Consider the following 18,649-nt stretch of genomic DNA (forward strand, 5'->3'; position numbering starts at 1 on the left):
TCGAATCGAACTGTTTATATATATATATATATATATATATATATATATATATATATATATATATATATATATATATGGTATTGTTTTAAATACTTAACACCATCGCGTTGTTATTCAGATACCTTTAATTACGATAACACGAATTTACAAGTGAATTGTTGATGAACAGTTTTTGCACGAATTTTTGCAACATTAAAATAAAAGAAGCTTTTGCTATTTCGTGATTGGTATTCCTTGCAAAATTACACAGAAATAAATTTCGCGTATGTACTTTGTAATCCACGGTTTCAACATACAAAATAATTTGCATTATTTCATCTACAGAAGCAGGGCTATGCTGAAGTTGACGTGAAAAAAATACTTCTGAAGCTTACGAATAGTCTTAGTGAATACATCAATTCCCACAAATTTATATGCTGAACCAGGTCTAACAACATTCAGCAGAATGAGCATTTATGGAGAAATTAGTAAAAGAATAGAAAAAGCCAACGAAACTTGGATGATTGCAAAGATTCCAGAAATCATAGATAGGGAAGTAAATTGTATTTTAGAGGAGGCGGCTCATATTAACCAGGAACTAAAAGAAATTAAACAGATGTTAACTGGAATATCGGAATCTAGGAACGAAGATTAGGTTGGGTGATTAATAGAGCATTCTGGGCTGTTGTGATTGGACCCCAGGCTGCAGTGGTAATGTCGACTTTCTGGTTATTTTCTACATTAGCACTGGGGAGTATTGAAATTGCAGCTTCACTTAATCTGATAGAAAGGAAGGATAAAATGGATATCATCAAATATTGTTTTGAAAAGCAGATTAGCGAGAAAAAAGAGAGAAACTTTTAGGTATTATGGAAGAAAGATTTGGTAAACATTTTCATAAAGTTCATGATAACATCTTTAAAAAGCTTTTACCAGAAGAAATTCAAAATCTGCAGAAAAGCTTAGAGGTTGTTCAAAGGTATCGAAACGAATTGACAGAAAATTTTTCTGCCTTGGAATCTTCTTTAACGAAATTAGAACAAGTTAAGCAAGGAGCTGAAGGAATTGTCAACTTTGTATCGTAATCCAATTGTAAACCTACACTGTCACCAGCTCTATCAAGATTTGTACATGAGGAGTATTATATCTACTGGTTTAAAACCCATTTCTGTCACATACAGGCATATTGATTCTGACTCGTTGACATCTATCTATTTAATGTGTGACACTGATGAATCTTAATATTTTTTTTTCATTTAGCGTTAAACAAAATTCACATCGTACCCAACGTCATATCAAACATGTAAAGTCAAATTCAATTAACTCAGAACTATCCTAAAAATGTTCTATATATATATATATATCTCCGAAATTGAAATAAAGTCTCAGTAATCAGATTACAATATTAAACAAATATAAAAAGAAAACACAAGAATCCTCCGTAAAGCTTTAGCGCTTTCATTAAAAATATTCAGAAGCTTTACATTACGTAATGACATGACGTTTCAAAGTCTACAGAAATTTAAAAATGTAAACCTTCGCCATTGATGTCAAGTGCGAGGGAATTGTCGTAAATTCAAGAAATTGTCCCAGTGTGGCGCATTTATTGATCCGAACGTATGCTGTGTTATTTTAGTATTATGGAAGACGAAAAACGGAGAATCAAATGATGGATTCCTGATCTAGGTAGAAGCAAATATACACTTTGAAATTACTGCTATGTCAATATACAAGTTGGACTCAAGGATCCTTACTAGCAAGATCTGCGATTTTGGAAAACAAATGTACTGATGGAAGCAAGTTTACGAGCAGAGCTAATTATGTATTTAGACATGTAATGCAACAAGCGATAACGTTGATACCGTGTACAGACGATACATCTATCTATAAGCTTATTTTTAATGTTTCTATTAAGACAATGTCACTGAATACAAAGTTGAATGTACCATTTTTTTAACTATTACCCTGGGTGAAATTTTACTTTGTTACATTAAGTAAGGAATTTTGAGTACAATTGTTAAAATTAAAACAATGAAATAATATCCAGCTATTATTCAAAATTACGAGTATACATTTATTTTACTAAAATGCACATTACCAAATTTTACAATACTTTATCTAAATTATTTTACAAATCTCAATTCTAAAAGAGTTAAAAACAATGGGTAAAATGAGTAGTTCTTTATTGTTGAAAACAAATTATGTTTAAAATTAAAAATCATTTTAAAGTCAGTTAATATATTTATCTATAGAAGTAGAATTTACAGCATTTTTCAGGTAAAGGTTAAAAAAAACATGTTCTCTTCGCTGATAATTGTCAATATCTCTATTACAACAATGTCACAATTAGTCCGCCCCCAAAATTTGCGCAATTAACACAGATATATGCAAGTTATATAATCATCGCCAAGCTCCTCGACAGAACGGGCGACCTACGTGTCCTAGTTTGATTTTTACAAATATATTCATTTAATATTATTTATTTCCTGTGATTTGCCGACAAAATTCTCATGATTTTTTTTCTTTTGGATATGTTGATTTTCTACTTATAAAAGATGATAAATATATTTAGATATATATCATATATTAAGTGATTCAATACTTGATGTTACTATGTTGTATTTTAGACACTATATATATTTCCTATTATTTTCACCATTTGCACAATATTATAAAAATCCATTAAGAGTTTCTGCACAAAAATCATATTGTGAAGAAAACTAAAGGTATACTTTTATTAATCTTTTTTTTTTTTTTTTTTTAAAAAAATCAAACATTCATAAACATTCTTAAACATAAGACGCATACAGTATTCCAAATTTGCTGATATCATCAATGTTTTAATTGCATTTAAGATTTTTGATATATTAACATGTATTAACCTCAATCTATGCAAAAGAATAAAATTGTGGAATGAAATTAAGTCCTTACTGATCCTGTGACCTTGAAATACCTTTAAAAAACTATTACTAGTTGCTTATGAAAAAGTGTTTTACCGGGAGCAATCTTCAAAGTATTTTTCTTCTACTTAATAAAGCAGCTTAAATGAATAAACTTTTTTTTTTTTTTCATGACCTTAATTTCCCGTCCATAATTTACGGTCAACAATCTTTCAATGAAAACGCATATAAAAGACATTGTCATTATTTTCAGATGAACATAAAATTTATTTTTGTTCATGAAAAATATATTGATGTAATAATGTCTTATGTATTGTAATATATTATGTATTTTTTTTTTACAATATCATGTGAAAGAAAATAATTTCATTGTTTAAATAAAGGAATTAATCCACGAGAAAATATTTCTTCTTGTGTACTTGGTGTTGATTACCTTTCCGCTTAAAATTCCATGTTTATATAACAAAGAGTGAGAAAAAAACGTACGTCATGTGGAGTGTCTACAAACGATTATTTTTTCCTATCAAGAATTATTTAGCAGCAAAACTTGTTTTAGTTCAAGTAAGGCTGAACTGCTTTACAAACATCTAGAAAGTTGAAAAAGAAGAGTATTTTTTTTTTTAATCTGGACTGTTTTAGAATTAAATCAAATCTTCCTTATAACAATGTTTACTTTTCCCAAAGGTGATTGAAATCAATGTATAATATTTCAAGCTTAAAACATTTTTAGAATAACTATTGAAAGCATAACTTCCCTCATTTTTGTTTGTAAAGGTAATAATTAAAGTGAAATACATAACAGTCCTTTTTGTGAATACGTCATAAATTTCTTGTGAAAGCTGTATTATAGAAACATTTCCTAAACTCTTCCTTATAATTAGTGGACACTTGCCTTCGATATTATTTTCAAAGTGCATCATTTAACACGAGATGTTTGTGGAAAATTTCATTTTTCTTTTACTTTGCATTCCTATATGTGGTTTCGGTAAGTATTTATGTGTTGTCATCTCCCTACTAATTTTATTTCTAATTTAAAGTCTTAAAACAAAACAAAAAGATTCTGAATCTTACAAAAAATACTTTTCTATTGTACATATAGAGGATATTCAATGATTTGTAGTTGGATATGGAATTTATTTCACGAGGGGAACAGGATTTTTTGATAATTTCACGAGTGCGAAAATATCCAAAAATCCTGTCTCACGAGTAAAATAAATTCCATATTCAACTACAAAAATTGAATTTTCTGTTTTTTACATTTTCTTTAATTTTCGTTTTGCCTTTGTGAGATTTGTTGTGAGATTGAAATCATTGTAATATGGATTTTAGCAACATATTTGGGAAAAAATTGGCAGTTTTAGTCTTATTCAAGATGATTTAATTACTTTCTCAATCTTATTACAGGCCAGAAATTATATTTTACTTACTTTGATATCCTTTCACACTGTGACGGAATATCACTTTGGTATCCTTTCACACTGTGAGAGAATATCACTTTTATTCAATGAATTAATCACAGTATGTCACTGTTGAAAATGTAATAAATATATATATTTGATTGAAAGGGATTCATTTGTATCCTGTTACCTGTGACCTTCATAAATTGAAAAAGATTTCCATTTCCTGCATTAATTAATTAACTGTATCAATTTATCCCAGATTTATTTTTACCTTTAGGTATTACGAGCTGAGGAAAACAAAACAGTTGTATTGCATTATCAAAGTAATTTGAAAAAAAGCTAAAACAATTTTTGTCAGAGCAGCTCAGCGTTGTATTCCTTCCCATTACCTACGTTATATATCATAGTTTGAAACACGATACTAGCATTGATCTAAACATGAAGAAACACAACCATTTAATGTTCCTTAAATTTGTGTTTTTTTTCTCTCGTTTATCTTCATCACTAATCCATTTGAACCTGGTTAGCCCGGAAACATGTGTTTTAAAACAACTCTTCCCGATTCAGGAAACGGCTGGACTACCAAAACGTACTATTTATAATTGGTTAACATAAATGTAAATTCTGTTCCCACAAATTTCGTCTTGAAGGCGTTCTTTCGTTGTACCCAAGATTCTAAAATGATACTGAACTGAAGGTACGGAATTGCAATAGAAATAATGTCTGCAAACACATCCATATTGTTTTAGACGATTTATCCTCTGGCCATCAAGCCCAGCAATATGAAACATGGCCATGTATTTCCTCAACTTGCCATCTTTATCAAGCACAGAATGCTGTGGATGGAGCCATACAGACTTGTATGAGGACATCAACTCTAGAAGTGATAAGCAGTAATAAATCTAAACATTACACCTGGTGGTATGTCGATCTTGGGGATATAAAGAGTGTGTACAATATCAGGATTCAATTCAAAGATTATGGTGCAATTCATGGTACGTTTGAAAGTTTGTTTGTGCTTTATTGAAACATCTTATCATTCAGCCATACACCTGTTTCATTCAGTTCATTGTAAATAAAGGTTCACGTTTAAAACACATTTTCTAAAGAAATATCTGTACAGATTGAGCGGGGTTTTTTTTCCAGCAACTTCCCAGGTTACAGTTTGTATCATAAATAAATTCAGATATGGAAGATTTCAAACAAAGAAATTTTTTTCTTTTTTAGAGAATAGGCAGAGAGGCCGTTTTGCAGGATTTTCACTGTTCTTGTCTAATTCAACAAGGAAAGAAAATGGTCAGCAGTGTTACAGAAACGGACCTGAATTACCTCCCCTTGATTTTAATACAACATGCATTGGTCATGGGCGTTACGTCATCTATCACAATGAAAGACTGTCAGGAAAACTTTACCCTGAAGGATATGAAGTTAATTCTGTAACGGAGCTTTGTGAAGTGAAAGTTCAAGGTTTGCTTCCGCTATTTATATAATATGCATATTAGCAAAATCAAAAAATAATATTAAAAAAGTGAAGGGTATTTGATAAAGATTTGAATGTTGAAGACATATTTAAAAAAAAAACATATCATTATTATTTAAAAGTCATTAACATAATTCATACTGATTTTCATCAATCATACTGATTTATATCATAACAAAGTATTCTTTCATGTAAAGTATCAGAATATTCATTTTTTAAGGATGCAGTACACAGGGACAATATGGAGTGAACTGTTCACTCAAGTGCCCAGAAAATTGCCAGGAAAAAAGATGTAGTATCCTGAGCGGGTCTTGTCTTGGCTGCAAAAATGGATGGCTCGGTGCTCATTGTGAAAAGGGTATATCCTGCTTCTTTTTATATATTTATTTACAGTCAAACCTTGTTATCTCGAACTCGATGGGACCGAGAAAGAACTTAGAGATATCCGAGGATTCGGGATATAAGGGGTAAAATACTTAAAGAATAAGTGGTTTGGACTTCGAAATCACTTCGACATATTCTTGATATTCGAGATATCAGTTTTCGAGAAACAGAAGTTCAATGTTCGGCAATCTTGCTTTTTGTTTAGCTGCATTTTAATAAGAAATTCTCATGTTTTTTTTTTTTTTTCGTTTTTTGTTTTTTTTTTTTTTTCACGCAGAGTGTCAAGAAAGGTTTTATGGACCTGAATGTAAGAGCATGTGTGTTGGACATTGCAGGATCAATGAAACCTGTAATCACGTGACAGGTTTGTGTACAGAAGGTTGTGGTGCAGGATGGACAGGACAACTCTGTAACCAGGGTAAGGATCACATAAAGGGAAGAAAGAATTGTAGAGAAAATTCAGATTAGAATGGCGGCTTTGGCAAGACCTATTTATTCTCTTTGGATCATCCTAGCCGTCCTGTCCTTTTTAATATTATTAGGCATATGCCAAAGTGAAAAACGATGTAAAAATTTACAACAGGACTTCTTTGGCATATAGGTTTTTAACACATTCAGTGTGCAAGAGCATGCATTTAAAATTGCGACACAATAGATAAAAGCATTTTTCTAAAAAAAAAAAAAAAAAAAAAAAATGTAAAATTTGACCATTAATCATAATGCAAGGTGACTAAATTTGTTCGAAATTATCTTATTCTTTCCTAAGCATGTGTGATTGGACATTATGGGAACAACTGCGTGCAAAAGTGTAGTGAACACTGTCGAAATGGTGCGACTTGCGACAGAATGACAGGAAATTGTGATGGTGGATGTGCAATCGGTTATTATGGGATTCGTTGTAATGATGGTAAAGAAATATTGAAGTAGATATGTTTTTTTATATTGATACCAAATATTCTTGCAGTCATTCTGTGTGAACTTTGAAGCGAAATATAGAATCTAGTTAAATGTACATGTATAAAAATGCAATACGTCTCAAAAACCTGAATGACCATCTTAAACATGTTTATAAATTTAAAAAATGTTCCATTATTTTGTGATATGGAATAAGTAAACCTCGTAAGGCATTATTTATCGAAAATAAGTTAACGATTCTCTTTAGCTGACCGGTATGTTTTTGTAAACATTAAATGGCTTTTCTATGATTTCATAGTGTCTTTGCATTACCAAGAATATTCAAGTTTATGCACATTTTAAAGTTAACTGTATCGAAAAAAAAAACGTTAAGTCATTTTGAGAACTTAATTCATATTGCATTCTATGGTCGGTACAATAAGTTTATTAGGAAGTTCAACACTTCCTATGGTCAAATGTTGACCGAAATTTTTTATACAAATTGGTAGACCATTGTTTTCAAAATAATTTATTAAAGGCATTCTCCGTTTATTTACTTCAATACAAAGGGTTACATCGGGTGTGCGTGTAGACAGATTATGCTTACTTCAACATTAAACCTAGTTGCACCTCTGTGACTTCCAGTTAATTGTCCATCTTTGTTTTTCTCCAAATTTGTATTGCTTTATTGGATTGTAACCTTGGTTATTGTTCGCAATATTCACATTTTATGTTAGCAGCGTGTCTTCACATTAGATCTTACTTATGTGTAAGGCATCTCATACAAATAAATCCCCTCAACAAAAAAGGAATAACAAGCATAACAGAAACGCATACTCTATATATTGTTTCACAGTGTGTCCACCTGGATTCTATGGAGTGAATTGTTCACACAAATGTAATACAAACTGCAGGAATGAATCTGATTGTGATGTTTTCAGCGGACACTGCATCTCAGGTTGCAAAATTGGATACAGAGGACAGTCATGCAATGAAAGTAAGCAGACCTACGGCTCTGAGAATAAAATAAATGATCTACTACTGATTCATTTCATTCGTTAAGCAGGGCCAATATCTGTTCATTTATATACATATTAAGGGACGAATTTTGCGGGAGAATGTCTTAAATTGTTATAGATGATATTTGCTCTATATGTATTTTTCCTGAGGTTCAACTGAAGTCTACAATAATCTTACCCTAAGAATTCATGGTATTTTATAATCTTTATTAATTTTTGCGAAAATGTTAGGTTAAATTAAAGATGATGTTTGCTTGATTGCTTAAGCTTGCCTCTTGTTTAACGTCACATTCGAGAATTTTTCACTTGAATATGGTTACTTGTACAACAAAGATATATTTAAAACCAATATCTTTAAGCATTGTCTCTTAACATTCTTCTAACTTTTGTGCATAGAGTGTTCTGAAGGATTTTATGGACAAAATTGTTCTAAGACGTGCAGCTTGGCATGCAGGAACAATTCATGCCATTATCAAAGTGGCATATGCAAGCATGGATGCAAACCAGGGTATATGGGTAACAATTGTTCTCAAGGTTAGTGTTATTAATAAACAATATCATGTTTGAGATACCATGACATTAAGTTTAAGGAAAGAAAAAGTCTGTAGTTTAAAATAAGTTGGACTGTAATTATATTATTACATTTATTTCAGCATGTTTACCTGGAAGATTCGGAGAAGGCTGTTCACATTTCTGCAGTAATCACTGTAGAAACGCCAACGTCTGTAATCATGTAGATGGATCTTGTAAAAGCGGATGTTCAAGTGGATTTACAGGAATGCAGTGTAACTTACGTAAGTTGCAAAACCTGGAATTTTGAATATGAAGTATCTGATGTAATGTCGTCCCGTTTCGTGACCAAACATAAAAATCTTAACTGAGAATTTAAAGATTTTCCTCCCCTTTTTCTTTCAAAATAATCAAGTTGTAAAATGTTCCAGTATTTCAACAAATCTGGAAATCATCTTCGAATTAGGTACCTTTCCATGTACTTTTGTCATTGCTCACACCTAATATTAATATAATTTCTTGAAGAAAAGAAAAAATCATTCCGATAAGGAACCTTTCCATGTATTTTTATCATTGATCACACATACGATAAATCCATTTTCTTGAAGATAAGAAAATCGTTCCGACAAGTTTAGAATTCTATGACGAAATTTTGAATAAACAAACATAAACAACAACATTTAGCATAGAAAAACTCCAATAGCATATATTGCACAAATGGTCCATCCAAAATAGCTCTTTCATGATCAAGAAATAAATTTATGAAAACTAAAAATGATCTAGCATTTTTTTAACATTAAATAAATCAAATTTAGAATTAATTATGCATATTTTCAAATCAATTATAGCCATATCAAACACCCGGGTTGTACTTGTATGAATTATACCTTTTGTAATTAAAATTTCTAGTTTCTGTTGAAGAAAAGTAAAAATTTTCATTCTATATTTATCAGGTCCGGACGATTTCCAAATATGGAAGTCAAGAACGATAACCGTGGATTGCTATAAATACACAGAATAAACAAGGTGCTAATCCTTCTGACCAATCAAATAACGGCATTTAGACAAACCCATGAAAAAATGAATAAATCACGTGGTTTCAAAGTTTTTTGCTCAAAATTTTTTTTTGGAACAAACTTTTTGTAAACTTTATGCACATTTAGGAATGATGTGGTATATGTGACAATTCTACCGTGAACGAACACGACTTGAAAGCTTAGAATAAATTCTGAGTGGGATTAAAAATCTTTAACTACGAGATAACAACCCCTAAAAGTTTAACTTGTGTTAAGAAATATGATATAAATACGGCGGATTTTTAGTTTTTAGAGCCTGACATGAAAATGTTTTCTATGAGAATATAACATTCTTAATTTTTTTCCTGAGTGTTTATTACAAAATCGTCCATGTAGTTAATTTCTGGTATGCGAGGTAAAGATATGATGATAAAAAGAATTCATGAACATTCCCTTTTCCCTGCGTTTTTCACCTTTCCTTAGGTCCATTTAAAGTGTATATAACATGGTACATGTATTCGGCGCTCATGAAACCCGTGTTATTTTAAAACTACATGTAGTCTATACGATGAATACTTGTGTGCAGTAGATCTATACGCATGGAAACTACGCGTTATCGATGAAAATCGGACAGCTAAGCAAAATTATATTTACTATCATTAAGTATGTTCTGGTAAATGTTATAATTTATTGTACTTAATAATAGCTTGTCGATGCGATCTATTCCTCCGTAAACGACCGCATAGTTACATGCATTAATTTTTTTTTTCTTTCCCGAGATGGAAATTCAGGTTTGTTCACGGCAAATATGTAGAGAATACCTTATTCTTCCAAACTTTCATCTTACTTCTAAAGATTTTTTATCAAAAAATCTTTTTTAAGGAAAAAAAACCCCAAAAGCACGTGTTTTCTTTTTGTTCCTTTGAAATATGTTTTGGGATGTGTAAAAATGCTGTTGTCTGATTGGGCAGAAAAATATATTCGTGTATATGATGTATATATATAGCAACTTTCAGTTGTCGTTCTTGACTTCCATATTTGGAAATCGTCTAGACCTGTTTATGGACATGAAAAATAAATCAAACTGCAAATTTGCAGAATAAACTGATGACTTTGTTAACTTGGAATAAGAAGTTTTATTCAAACTGAATTCATTACTTATCAATATTTTCTATACTATATACTATTGTTAAAGGAGAGGTTTATCATTTTTTAACAGTTTTATATCTACTATAGCTTTTCTTAAATTCCTTTCTTTGCTTAGCACACGTCGTATTATTTTGTTTTCCTTGAATTTTAATTCTTCTACAGTAAAAATGAGGACAATCTCCCTAAACGTGAAGTCTCTTATTAATTTCTACTTTGGAATTCTTCAGTGAAACAATGTGTGTGTTTTTGTTGTGATAAATCAAATCTATTATCTAGGTTACAACGTTTTTTTTTTCTCTAAAGATGTTTCAGGAATCCAAATCTTTTTAGAATTTCCTGTCATTTTTTTTTTTTAAATATTTAAATTCAAAGAATAGGTTTAGGAAGTACGATAATTTGCAAAGAAAGTGGAAACCATTGTATATATAACTTTAACGCTATTCAACATGTATTTATACTATAATCTTCGTATGGTTGAAAAAAATTACAGAGACGCCCTTTTAATTTCAGCTTGCAAACCTGGATTTCATGGTCTTCAGTGTTTGACTGGTTGCTCGGGTAACTGTCTCGAGACTTGTAATCATTTGGACGGATCATGTTTATGTAAGGAAGGTTGGACGGGTTCTCCCTTGTGCAACAAAGGTAAAATATTAACGAATAACATATGTCTACCGGTAATAAACGATTATAATAGAGAATTTGTAAAGAAATATACATTGTAGTTTCGTTTCGTGAATTATTTCACTCCTGCCATACAGAGGCTGGCTGTAACAAATTCCCTGCTTTGATATTATTGACATACACTGTGGAAACATCATTATTCGTGGGAAAAATAATATTCGTCGATTTCCTTTCTCCTCCTTACATACGAATTCATATCCAAGCAAACAAGTACTTTATCAAAGATGCAGTTGAATCCTTTATAAATACAAGGTACCCACTAAATCACTTTCTCAGGAACAGAAAAAAAATGATCGCACACAAACATTGGCACCTGCGTAGTAAAATGATTCTAACGATCTTTTTTTTTTTTTTTTGCAAGAGTGCACACCAGGAAAATATGGAGTAAATTGTGGCCACACTTGTAGTGGAAATTGCGCAGATGGAGATATCTGTAATAACATAAACGGAAGTTGTCCAAAAGGCTGTAAAGATACGTTCACTGGTGACAATTGTGATGGTAAATATTGATACGTTTGCATTATTTCATCTCAATTTTATCCTGCAATTCACAATTATGAGGTATGAGACTGAAAATTCATCTCAAGAACTTATTTGCTTTGTTTTCTTTCTTTTTTTTTTCTCTTTTAAATAATGGCTTTGTAATGTTTCTGCCTTTTTTCACAACATTTATCTTATTCCTTTAGGAAAAAAAGCTATGGTAGCATGATACGTCACTGTACTTTTCCATGTCATGTCAACATAAACTTTGAATATCAAAATCAACTACTAGAGATTTCCAAGGAACACTTGTGTCGCTTGCTTTACAGCATCATTAAACATAATAATAAATCGAAAGGTGGCCAGTTATTAATTTGCTGCTAGCATGATCTTGAATAATAACAACAAAGAAAAAATAAAAAAAAAAACCGATAGAATAGCATTTATCATATAATAATTTAATTTTGTTTGTTTTCTAGCCTCTGATTGGTTAACATCCAGAAAGGAACAAAAATTATTTCTGTCTAACCTGGTTTTGTATGGGGACATACCCCCTGACAACCAGTTGAATCCTCTGTATCCATGCAGTCCTCTCATTCCAGTCCTCAGAATTCATGGAAAATTCCAGATTTAATAAATGTCCATTTAACTTCAAAGATAACTCGATCTTACCACATGTATATAAAAAAACATGACTGCTAGGTCTATGTATCAGTTTTTACCTCCCCAACTTCCCTTCACTTCCTTTACTACGGTTGTATTATTGAGCGGCAAATTTGAAATGATAAAAGGCGACGAAATTTTACACCCATGGTTGTTTAATGATTTTAAAATTAAATTATAGGGAATGACTCTAATTCTTGGCCAAATTATTCGAGTTTTACCTGGTTTGGATCAGTTTAAGCTGTTTTTAATCCGATTCGCGGATTATAAAGCGTAAACTGACCCAAACCAGGTTAAACCCGAATAATTTGGCCAAGAATTAGAGTCATTCCTAAAAAATCTGACATTTAAATAGAAATATACTCCAGATCATTAAGTAAATCCAGGCCTGTCATTAAATAGAAAATAAACATAATTTTACACCTCATCGAGCTCTTTCCTTAATGATGCTACAAAGAATAAAGAATAATTATTAAAAAACAAGGCATGTAAAGTATTAAAACATTGAAAAAAAATCCTCATCTTTGAAAAACAATTCTACATTGAAAAAGAGACATGTTTAAACTGATGTACACAATATAAAGTGCCATATTTGAACTCAGATTGCCACGAACTATTGTATTATTCAATGGTTATATAAGTAACATCATTAAAGAAACAATAAATCGAAGGGTGATCAGTTTTTTTATTTGCTACTATTATTGTCATTTTTTCTCATCTCTTATTACATTTGGTGCCATGCCCTGGAAATGACAGGTGATATATAAAAGCAAAGAAAAAATCCACAAATATTAAGACCTATAAAATAGCATATATCACAAAAGTCTGACATTCAAATAGAACTATGAACCCCCAGCCTTCAAAGCTTAAGTGAATAATAAAATTGAAATTGTATATTATATATGTATAGAAATATTTATTTTTCATTTTAAAACATGTTAAATACGTTTTGAATCCAACTATTCTCCAAAAGAGATTTCAGTCTTTCTTTATTGCAGTATTCTACAAGGATCATTTTTGTATACCAATCTTGATGTATTTTCATAGTATTTAAATTTCAGTTTCTGTGGTCACTGTATAGTTTCAAAATACAGTGTCATGAGCTCATAAACAAGATACTATCATAAAAACCCTGCCTCACAAAATCAAAAGAGATCAACCGTTTGGAGTATTTTGCAAAGTAGGTCAAAGGTCAAGGTAAAGTGGATTGTAATGCTGGAAATTTTTATGATGTTTTTTGTCAAACAGTGCACATGCTTAAAGGCAAAATGTACCTCTTAAATTATAAATATATATATATATATATATATATATACCGTGTATAGGCACAATGAACTAGCTTTAAGGTCAAATTCAGAGGCCACGATGTCGGTATCCATGGTAATTTACAAAAGCCAAAATGCCAAGCAGCATATTTGCAAAAATATCAAATCCATATCTTTTACAGTTGTAGACATATAGGGTGTGACAGACGAACAAACGGACTGACGCAGGTTAAAGTGATCTCTAAGTGTCGCTCAGCTCTGGCTCTGGGGCCATAAAACTTGGACGAGCTCACTTTGGATCTGTCTCATTTTTACCAAAAGAATTAATAGTGGAAAAGTGAGACTAAGATCAAAAGTGAGCTTGTCTAAGTTTTATGGCCCCGGGGCCAGCATTAGACACGAAAATTAAGCCCTGCGTGAAAAAAGTGATTTTACACTATACAAAGCTCAGTCTGCAATTTTTATGAACGATAAACTTTGTAACCTTTATTAGTTTTCGCCACTTAATATATATTTATATAATTTCGAGGAGCATCATTATCCACATGCCCAAGTATTTTATTTGAGTGTGAAAGAAAATTTTATAAATAGTTGGTAAAAGCCTTCCAAAAATAGAAGACAGCAAAAGAAGATGAATTAAAAAAAAAAGAAAAGAAAAGAAAAAATAAATACACCTAGGATAACATTGAGCTTTAAATATCTGAAGACCGCAGCAATATACCTTCATCACCTGCATACGGGGTTTATATCTCTGATGTTTTGGAGGTCCTTTTTTGCTCTGCTCCTATTTTATGTCGTTTAATGGACTTTTGAGCTAGAATACTGTTTGTTATCTCCATATATTTAAGAAATAACTGTCTAATATTTTGGTTTCATGATGTGATCAATCGATTGGCTTGCGTGATAATTTCCATAAACGCCTTCGGCGTTTATGGATAAAATTATCACGCAACCCAATCGATTGATCATCATCATGAAACCAAAAAATCTGACAGTTATTCCTTATATTTACATGCTCTTGATTCTGCAAATTCATGTGCTACAAGACCCGCTTCTGTCTCTATTTGTCCCGCCCCGCACATGATTTTTTTTTTTCACCACGCCTATCGATGAACCAGTAGATTTATGTAGAAATAAAGTATTTTTACTATTTGAAATTTTATCTCGGACAAAAGTACATTGGAAATGTAAATATTTCATCATAAAAATATTTTTTTTTTAATATATTGTTTTCAACAAACGTATAAATAAGTAAATAAATATATGAAATAGAATAAAAATTGAAATCGGAGACATGTTTCCTAAGAATAGACAATGAATTAACAACGGTTATCTGTACCTGAATGGTTCTTGCAACACTAATCAACCACTAAATGCATTACATAATACTAATTTTCTTATAGAAAACGAGGACAGGTGAGTATATTTACAATACAAGAAAAGAAAGTAAATTGTATATTTACCTTTAGAGAAAAGTTCCGAGTCAGATCAACTACAATAAATATTCGTAAAGAAATGAAATATATAAACATCATTTTTGGTGTTTTAGAATGTATAAAAGGCTATTACGGGGTGAAGTGCTGTCATGAGTGTAGCTGGAACTGTGCTTTTAATGATTCATGCAATCAAACTGACGGAAGTTGCCCACGAGGTTGTAATGCTGGATACATTGGATATAAATGCGATGAAGGTAAATCGTTTGAATTTTGATTTTGAAATTTTATCTATATTTTAATTCGTGTTCATTCTTCGAATATCCCCCGCCTTTTTTTTTAATCTGAACATTTTTTTTAATTCAGTTTTATCTGACTTGTATCAAGCATTAGACGTTTTTGGAACATAATGAATACGTTCGTTTGTTCCAAAGAATTTCACATAAAATAAATATATAATTTATTTTTAATTTGATATTACAGTGCGTTTGGACTCTAAAATGACTTTCCCTTTGAGAATATGCAACAGTTTGAATCAATGTAACATGACCGTAAATGTGTTTATTGCTGTCATCGGCATTGTTGTGTTGGCATTACTTATATCAATTCCAATACGGTAATGAAATCCATTGAAAGAAAAGTGTGTAATTTCTCTCATTACTTGATTTATATGTACTACGTTTCCTTTATAATTTGAGATCTATGACTGCAAAGTTGAATGTTATTATATTCTGTTCTGCAGGAGATTGAGCATGTACCAAAGAAAACCAAATTATGAAAGATACGAAGAAACCATGGGATCGTCATCAAACACCTTAACAGATAATGTAGTAGACGAAAACCAAGGTTATCAAGAGATAGAAATCAAGACAAATAATGCCTATGAACCCATATTTTTTGATAACAAAAAGAGATAGCACTTGAAAAGTTTTAGTTTTGATTTGCGGATTCATTATCCAACTAGACCCCCCTTTTTTTCTTTTCTTTTTTTTTTTTAATAAAATAAGACAATGTTGTTCTAACCATCACTATGTGAGATTTATCGATTTCAATAATGAACTGTGCTTGTGTAGTGCAGGTTTTTTTTTATCCTTCCTAATTTGGATAAAAAGAATCTTAAATTATTTATTAAGCAAGAGTTAACCTTTCTTTGGTGAAAAAAATATTGTGTATTTAAAGGATAAAAGGAATCAATTTAAAATGTTTATGAAAGTAGATAAACTAATCATAGCTTACTCTTAAGAAGGTAGTTTATTTGATGTTTCTGCAATGTGTAGGACCATTTCTTTTTAGACACGTTTATAAAACTTTTACAGATTTTTCTCGTGCGTATTATTTATGTACAACATTTTATTATATTTTCAACAGTGAAATACTGTGATTTATTTATTGAATAAAAGTAATATTCTCTCACAGTGTGATAAGGATACCAAAATGATATTCTCTCACAGTGTGAAAGGATATCAAAGGAAGTAAAAAATAATTTCTGGCCTGTCATAAGATAGAGCTAGTAACTAACCATCTTGATAGAGCTAAAACGGCAAATTTCTTCCCAAATATGTTGCTAAAATCCATTTTATGTAATGTTTTCAATCTCACAACTGCTATGACGTCTCAACCGCTCAACTATGACGTCAAGCCTATGACACTGTGTTAAGAAAAGACAGAGGCAAAGGGAAAATGAAAGAAAATGTAATAAACAGGAAATTCAATGTTTTGTAGATGAATATGGAATTTATTTCACTCGTGAGACAGGATTTTTTAAATATTTTCACTCGTGCTTCGCACTCGTGAAAATATAAAAAAAATCCTGTCCCACTCGTGAAATAAATTCCATATTCATCTATAAAGCATTGAATATCCTCTATATATTTTGATATTTTTGGTGAAAATATATACACATGTATGTGACAATGTAAATTTATACTAACTTCTTTTCAATTTTTCGAAAAAAAAAAAAAAAACTTATTACAGAATATCTTAAATAAATGTCAAGCATATGTTTATTACATTGTATGCTCCAATAATGAAACTGTGCTTTTATGTAAGCAAAGGAAATTAAAACACGAAAATTCTATTTAGCATTTAGATTTTTAATGATGCAGAATATTAAATGAAATGTGTTTTGATCTATAAACGTGTTATTACTTTTCGAAACTATCAAACAAAAGAGGAATACACAAACAGGAAAATGCTTTGTTAACAAAAGATATACTTGTTGGTTGACTTCTCCTGTATTGAAATTGATTTCGAGTCTTTTATTAAAGGGTTTATCAGGATATTATTATGTGTCAAAATGGCCCAGAGCATGGCGTACAGTTTTGGGGTCTCATTGTGGGTTTTTGCGTAGAATGTTACATAAGGGAATAGGGTCATACTGATAAAGATTGAAGAAAGTGTGAGGAATCCTCATAACATTAGTTGTGAATTAAATACATTTTTACAATTTTTTGAATTTAAGAAAAATCATTATTTTTAATTTCTGTGCTATTTGTTGAGAAATTATACATACCAAAAGGCACTTAACATCCAACGATGTTGAAGAGGAAACAAGGCATATTTTGCTTAAAAAGTTGTATCTTGTTTGATTTTGTAACGAACATTAACTTAAAATTTTACAGTGAAAATGTAAATCATCTGTAAAACTCTGACATATTCAAAAAAGGAATTTTTACATGTCTTTGATACGTTTAAAAATATATTTAGTTGCGTATCATAAAAATAATTTTAAAAAAAATTCAGGCTTTACAACGATTGGTACATGTATCTCAGTGATATAGATGAAAATTATGCTATTATACAATTTGATACAACATATTATTTAGTGCATTATGACCTTATTGGATATGTACATAAGGTGTATCCAATTATCGATATTCATTTTGAATAAAAACATGCCTCATGTATTTTTCTTTTTTCGTGATAATGTTTAAAAGCATAAGGAACGAAATTTTGTGTAAGAAAAAACGATTTCAGCATTATTTTTAGCCGATTTGGCCAATTGATCCAGTTTTTCAGCATGGGAGAGGAGAGTTGGAGGTTAAAACGACCCCATGCATGCAGGTTCTCGCATTTTTTGCGAATTAAATACAAAAACGAAAAGTTTCATTATTTATGTTTAAATTCTCATAGCATAATTCAAAGTCAGTAGCCGCTCACATCAGGCTGATCTGGGATTTTATGGAAAAGGGGGGGGGGGGGGGTGGCGTATTCGCCACAAAGACATTTAGGTAGCTCTCAAAACCCCCTACACTAACCTCGCACCCATTTACACTTTTGCTTTAATACGTAACATTCTGTAGCCACTTTTACATTTAATTTTCTATTTAATTTTTTGGGGGACAACTTTCGTTGATTTTAAGACTTTCCTAAGTCTGAATCCCCTGGACCACCACC

At 31.0% G+C, this 18,649-nt stretch overlaps 1 protein-coding gene across 1 annotated transcript; it reads left to right on the forward strand.

The window, feature by feature from the left end:
• The first annotated feature begins 5,000 nt into the window (after positions 1-5,000).
• Positions 5,001-15,663, forward strand: LOC133189307 (multiple epidermal growth factor-like domains protein 10). The gene is made up of 12 exons (XM_061324702.1): positions 5,001-5,274; positions 5,507-5,746; positions 5,980-6,117; positions 6,421-6,561; positions 6,910-7,050; positions 7,894-8,034; positions 8,453-8,590; positions 8,710-8,850; positions 11,242-11,373; positions 11,774-11,911; positions 15,370-15,510; positions 15,620-15,663. Exons 1-12 carry the CDS (start codon positions 5,142-5,144, stop codon positions 15,661-15,663), a joined length of 1,668 nt encoding a protein of 555 aa, XP_061180686.1. The 5' UTR covers positions 5,001-5,141.
• The last annotated feature ends 2,986 nt before the right edge of the window (positions 15,664-18,649 follow it).

This window comes from Saccostrea echinata, unplaced genomic scaffold (genome assembly GCF_033153115.1).
Source record: "Saccostrea echinata isolate AGI-Se365-2 ecotype Australia unplaced genomic scaffold, CSIRO_AGI_Sech_v1 ptg000017l, whole genome shotgun sequence".
Lineage (NCBI taxonomy): Eukaryota > Metazoa > Mollusca > Bivalvia > Ostreida > Ostreidae > Saccostrea > Saccostrea echinata.